The sequence below is a fragment of the Scomber japonicus genome, chromosome 14 (assembly GCF_027409825.1).
Source record: "Scomber japonicus isolate fScoJap1 chromosome 14, fScoJap1.pri, whole genome shotgun sequence".
NCBI classification, from domain to species: domain Eukaryota; kingdom Metazoa; phylum Chordata; class Actinopteri; order Scombriformes; family Scombridae; genus Scomber; species Scomber japonicus.
The window spans coordinates 2,684,831-2,691,168 of NC_070591.1; the positions used below are offsets into that span (position 1 = coordinate 2,684,831).

A 6,338-nucleotide genomic window follows, 5' to 3' on the forward strand; every position below is an offset into this window, starting at 1 on the left:
GAGTAGATCCACACACACACACACATTCCTGTTTTACTACCTCGTGGGGACCCTGACTGGGTGATGTACTGTGGGGTCCAGCCTTTCTAAAGGGTCTAAAGACATAATTTTAACTCCTAAATTCATCATAATTCTGTTTGAACAAAAAAATGACTTTAAATATCAATAACTCTCATTAATTTGAAACCTGAATTTTGCCCCCCCCTCGTTGGGACCCGTAATGCTAACGTCTATTAGCATACAATTGACGTAACTGTTGACCACAGTACAATTCATATTCAGTATTTGTACAAATGTTGGATTGAAACCCTAACCCTAACCCAGGGGGCTAATCGCTAAGCTAATATGCTAATACGAAGCTAACATGCTAATATACACACTTACACACTTTGTCAGGAAAAGGTTCCCACACTGCAGTACCGTGTGTGAACTCTGTGGTACACACAAAGTCAGGAAAACCAACCTTGTGGGGACCTTTTCAAAGAAACTGCACCAGGCCTATGAGGAGGCTGTTTGCTATTGATTCCAATGCTTGTGCCCGTGGGGCCGACTCCTGGTCCCCACGGGTTAATAATATGTCAGGTTTCGGTCCCCATCAGGATAGAAAAACCAACACACACACACACACACACACACACACACACACTCAGGGACATTTGAATGTGAATCAGTGGAATGATATTGAAGATGGATTAATTTATGTACACATGGTCAGTAAGTATAATGTATTTATGTAGAAACAGCAATGCTTTTCTGATAGATTATTACTTTTTAATTGGACTTATGTATATATATTATATTTGATACTAAAGCTGAAATATGTCTATTGATTGTCTTTTACTTGGTTTTTAGTCAATGTGTAGTTGTAATATAGGGAAAGTGTGAAAGTAAAGATGCAGAGTGGGAATTTGTGAGAATTAAAAACATAAAATGTGCATAATATATGGATTAATTGTGATTTTTTGTTATATTTATTTTTTATTTTTATTATTTGTTTGCTTAGTGGGTTTTAAAAGTGCTTAATAAAGCAATTCACCTCTTTTTTTATTCTACAGTAACATAGAAAAAAATAAATTATCTTCTAGATCTACTTTAAAATCATCCATTTGTCTCATCTTTGCATTGCTGTTTAAATTAATGGTATTGTACATAGAGTGTGTGTAGTATGTGTGATTGAGGTGATTGGTGGTTCACATACTACACTCTATGAGGAGCAATATGAAGATGATGAATATGAGCGGTGGGATGTAGATACACTGCAAAAACTAAAATCTAAGATTAAACTAAGATTAAATATGTTAAATCAAGGCGGCAAAATATGCTCGTTCTTTGTCTGCCAAGATATTTCTTTTCACCAGGCTGCTTTAATTATCTTAATAATGTTTTATAACTTGTTATTAAGTTCTAGCTCAGAGGAGTCAAACTCATTTTCATTCAAGGGCCACATACGGGCCAATTTGATCTCATGTGGGCCGGATCATTAAAAAGATGGAGGGAAGGAAGGAAGGAAGGAAGGAAGGACAGATGGAAGGAAGGACAAAAGGAAGAAAGGTAGGAAGGACAGAAGGAAGGGAGGAAGGACAGATGGAAGGAAGGACAGAAGGAAGGGAGGAAGGACAGATGGAAGGAAAGACAGAAGGAAGGGAGGAAGGACAGAAGGAAGGGAGGAAGGACAGATGAAAGGAAGGACAGAAGGAAGGGAGGAAGGACAGATGGAAGGAAGGAAAATAACACAGGAAGGAAAGTGGGCGGGATCGCACCCCTCAGCGGGCCGGTTCTGGCCCACGGGCCGCATGTTTGACACCCCTGTTCTAGCTTATAATGAGAATTAGCATAACTCTCTATGTGTTATATTAACACTGACAACTGCTTTGTCAAAGTCAGAATCTCTTATTTCAAGCATCTTATCCTTTTAATCTCTTAACATATTCATAGTAATAAACTAGATAAACACTAGTTTTAAGACATTGTGGGTTTTTTAAGGATAGATAGATATATAGACACATGTTCCTGTTCTGTTGGCAGATCTATTCTGAGTAATATATTCCTCATTTCATTAATTTGTTTTCTTGATTTTTTAAGTTGAGTTTTTGCAGTGTACACCTGGGGCAGGTAGGCATTTAAGTTTTAAAAATGTTTTAATTAACTGAAAGATAATTAAAAACCCAAAAAAGATGCATATAGGAAATATAGGAAATCACGCCTCCTTAAAAAAAACGTCAATAAAAGTCATACTTCAACATTCAACTCATGAAATATGTCAGAAACTGTATGTAAAATCTATGATATCTAACATTTTGATCAGTTTAGATAATGGAAATGATAAATCATGAATGATGAAGCCAAACTTAAAGCAGCTTAAATCTTTTAATTTAAGACGATAACAATAAGACACTTTATTAGACGTCAATGTATTTTTGGGGGTTATATAAACTACATTATTACTGTTATATACTGCATATTATTATTATAAAGTATATTCTAGTATATTATCATTAGTTTCTGATCAATAAAAAGTGTGTGTTTTATATTTATTGTGTCATTTTCTGCTTGTGTTTATTACCGTATATCTCAATATGCTGATGACGCCATGATTTATATTAAAGATAAATATCTATAAAAATCCTACAAATGCAAAACTAATTTATAAATCACAGTTTGTGTTTTTTTATAACTGGATTTTTGGGTTTTTGATGGCTGTGCACTGATGGATATGTATGTTATATTTTATGATAATCCTTTTTTTAAGTGTTCATATTCCACAAAGTGAGTTTATAAATGATGACATAAAGTAACAGAGCCATTAAAAGTTGAGGAGAGATGATGGCAGGAGTGTTGAGCTGAAGGATAGAGGGAAAAAGGAAAAAGGAGGGAGGAAAAAAGAAAAAATGAGGGGAGGAATGGATAAAAAAACTAAAAAGATGTGGCCATGTGTGTGTAGTGTGTATGTGTGTTTGTATATGTGTGTTCTGGGGTCCCGTACATCACTCATACCGAATGAGGACCTAAAACAAAAAGGTGTGGCCATGTGTGTGTGTGTGTGTTTGTATATGTGTGTTCTGGGGTCCCGCTCATCACTTACACAATCACACTCACACCGAATGAGGACCTAAAACTAAAAGGTGTGGCCATGTGTGTATGTGTGTTTGTATATGTGTGTTCTGGGGTCCCGTTCATCACTTACAGTCACACCGAAACTAAAAGGTGTGGCCATGTTTGTATGCAGTGTGTATGTGTGTTTGTATGTGTGTTCTGGGGTCCCATACATCACTTACACAGTCACACTCACACCAGATAAGGAATCATACAGTATGTTTGGTCTCTAAATGTCTAAATCATTAACAGGACTGATTCTTCTGCTACTTTGGTCATTTTTAAAGGGATATAAAGCACCTTTGTGTAGCATAAATACAATTTTTAAACATTTGAACATTTGCTTTAAAGGCTGAATTTGATTAGAAATACATATATATATTATTTTCCCTTTTTAACATTGAAAGACAAGGCGTGATATTAAAGTAAATACATTTAAAAGCATTGTTTAAATAGATAAACTACCTTCTCCTACTTGTTAGGAAGATGGAGAAGAATAAAAGTGGGTTAAACTCAAACCTGGATCTATTTGTTCAGTGTTCACTTCTTTTCCATTTTAACAGATTTAACAGAACAAGGGTCAAAATAATAGGAACAGCTTGTGACCATCAACAAATGTAACTGAATTAAAGCAGCTCAGCATGTATGGTTTCAAGCCTAAATGCACTTTACAAACATGTTGAATGGATTATTTCTCTTTCACATAAAACATTTGCAGAGCTGACAAACATAGAAGGAGAAGAAGAAGACGTATTTCCTGTTTTGTTTTATACAGAGTTCATTAAGAGCTGGAGTCCCTTTTAATGGCTTCTGGACACTGACATAAAACCTTAATTTCTCAAACTTATTTCCCAAAGTACCTTAAATAAAATATTAAATTAGAACCAGGAAGTACCGACTTCTCATGTGTGTCCTGGTGGTGATTTTGAGTATTATCGCCCTGTTTTAAAGGTTAAGGAAAGAGTATATTTTGGACTATTCTTGCTTAATTGATAAGTCAAAACTCAAACTCCAGACTTGAAATAGACCTCTGATTGTCTTAAGTTTGATTTAAGCAGAGATTATAAACTGCTTTGCCACAAAAACATCAATTAACACTGAAACAGAGGATCCAAGTGAGCCTGAAATACCCTGCAGTTAGTCTCTTCATCCATCAGAGCTGCAGCTTTAAAAAGGTGCAACACGTAGAATTTCAATTTATGACTTTACAGTAATGTCAGTATGTTGATATAATAACTATAAATAAATGAGGCTCACTCTTAATGTTTGTGTTTCTCTAAATTATAGATTCATCAGTTATTAGCATCAACTCATGATGTCATTCTGTTTGAGAGAGTTTAGTTTAAAGTTGAACTCATTTCACTTAAATAAAGAATAATTAATAATCAGTTAACCCTCCTGTCGTCCTCCCGGGTCAAACTGACCCCATCTGTTTAGACTGTTCCTTCTTTCTTTCCTTCCTCCCTTCCTTCTTTTCTCCCTCCCTCCTTTCCTTCCTTCCATTCTCTCCTCCCTCCTTTCCTCCCTTTCCTTCCATTTCTTTTCCTCCCTTCCTTTCCTTCTTCTTCCCTTCCATCCATCCTTCCTTCCTTCCTCCCTCCCTCCTTTCCTTCCCTCCCTCCCTCCTTTCTTTCCCTCCCTCATAACTTCCTTCCTTCCTCCCTCCTTTCCTTCCCTCCCTCCTCCCTTCCTTCCTTCTTCCTCCCTCCCTTCCATCCTTCGTTCCCTCCCTCCTTCCTTCGTTCTTTCCTCCCTCCCTCCTTCCCTCCTTTCCTTCCTTCCTCCCTTCCTTCCCTCCTTCCTCCCTTCCATCCATCCTTTCTTCCTCCCTTCATCCTTTCTCCCTCCTTCCTATCCCTCCTTCTTCCTCTCATCCCTCCTTGACTCGAGGACAACAGGAGGGTTAAAGACGAGGATCAAACAATAAACGCTGAACTCAAAGAGATAAATACAGGAAGTGTGTATCACAGGAGGACGGATACACACCCAGTTAGTGATATCTGTGAATGAGGTGAAAGGTTAGTGTGTGTGTGTGTGTGTGTGTGTGTGTGTGTGTGTGTGTGTGTGTGTGTGTGCGTGTGTGTGTCAGGGTGCAGCGGTGCTCCTGCGGCTCTGCAGGTTGCTGCTGTATTGCTGGTAGGCAGGCGAGCGGTAACTAACCCTGGGAGACTCCTGGTCGGACGGCAGCCCGTTCTGTGATGCCGGCTCGCCTTCCCTGCAAACACACACACAGTACCAGAAATACACACACAGTTACACACACTTCATGTAAAAGCACAGCACCTGAGCAATGATGTGATAAACCGTTTTTTTCTCATTTCCCTTTTTTCACTCCGTGTTGTTTTCGATTTCAGTCAAAAGTGATGAATTCTGCGTTGACCGTAAAGTTGCCCTGAAGATAAAAAGCTGCTTCTGAAAACCGAGAGAGGAAGTACGACTGCTGCACCTTACAGTAGTGAAACTCAAAAGAAGGCACTCCCAATGCACGGACCATTTCTCTACATGAGAGACATGGAGCCAACAGGTTTCAGCTTTACTTTACTGAGAATGATCTACAAACATATTAAGAATGTATTTGGGGTTATTATTCCATTCAAATGTGAAACTATATATCACTGGATATTAAAGACAAAAGATTACTTGCTATATTATTGGCAGCCAGTAAAAAATCCATCCCGAGGAAATGGTTAAAAGTAGAACCACCCACCATCGATGAATGGATTGACATAGTATATGAGATTTATGTTATGGAGAAGATTTCATTTTCCCTCAGAGTTGAAAAAGAACAATCCTACAGGATCTGGACCAAATGGACTGAGTATATAAAACCGATCAGATCTGAATTTATTTAATTGTGTCTTTGTTATGTGTAGATGTACCCCTATCTTTTTCATGCAATGATTGGTCAGAGAAGATGAGCTCATGACTATAATAACTAGTGCTTGCAAAAGAAAATTCTGGAAGTCAATATGGACAAAATCACTTGAGACTTCTGCACCCATCCTCCCTTATCTTTTGAGGGGGGGCGGGCACAAACAAGGGACATATTTCTTGATCTAGTGAGAGTCTGAAATGCTGAAATGACTATATGTATTGGGAATTTGCCTTTCTAAATAAAAAGAGAAAAAAAAACCTTTGTTGGCATGATTAAAAACCAGGTGACCAGGCTTTTACCTGAGGATCACATTCATTTATGACATTCTTTTGAAGGTTTGATTACCATCATCTGGATTAAATTTCCCTTT

General features: G+C 37.7%; 1 protein-coding gene across 1 annotated transcript in view; it reads right to left on the reverse strand.

Annotated features, from left to right (window-relative positions):
• LOC128373254 (spectrin beta chain, non-erythrocytic 1-like) overlaps positions 1-6,284 on the reverse strand; it is a 15,027-nt gene extending 8,743 nt beyond the window's left edge. Inside the window, exons 1-2 of the mRNA XM_053333543.1 lie at positions 6,268-6,284; positions 5,254-5,308 (exon numbers count right to left, since the gene is read on the reverse strand). Of these exons, the coding sequence (XP_053189518.1) occupies positions 5,254-5,308; positions 6,268-6,284 (72 nt within the window). The remainder of the gene's footprint in view (positions 1-5,253; positions 5,309-6,267) is intronic.
• Positions 6,285-6,338: the final 54 nt, after the last annotated feature.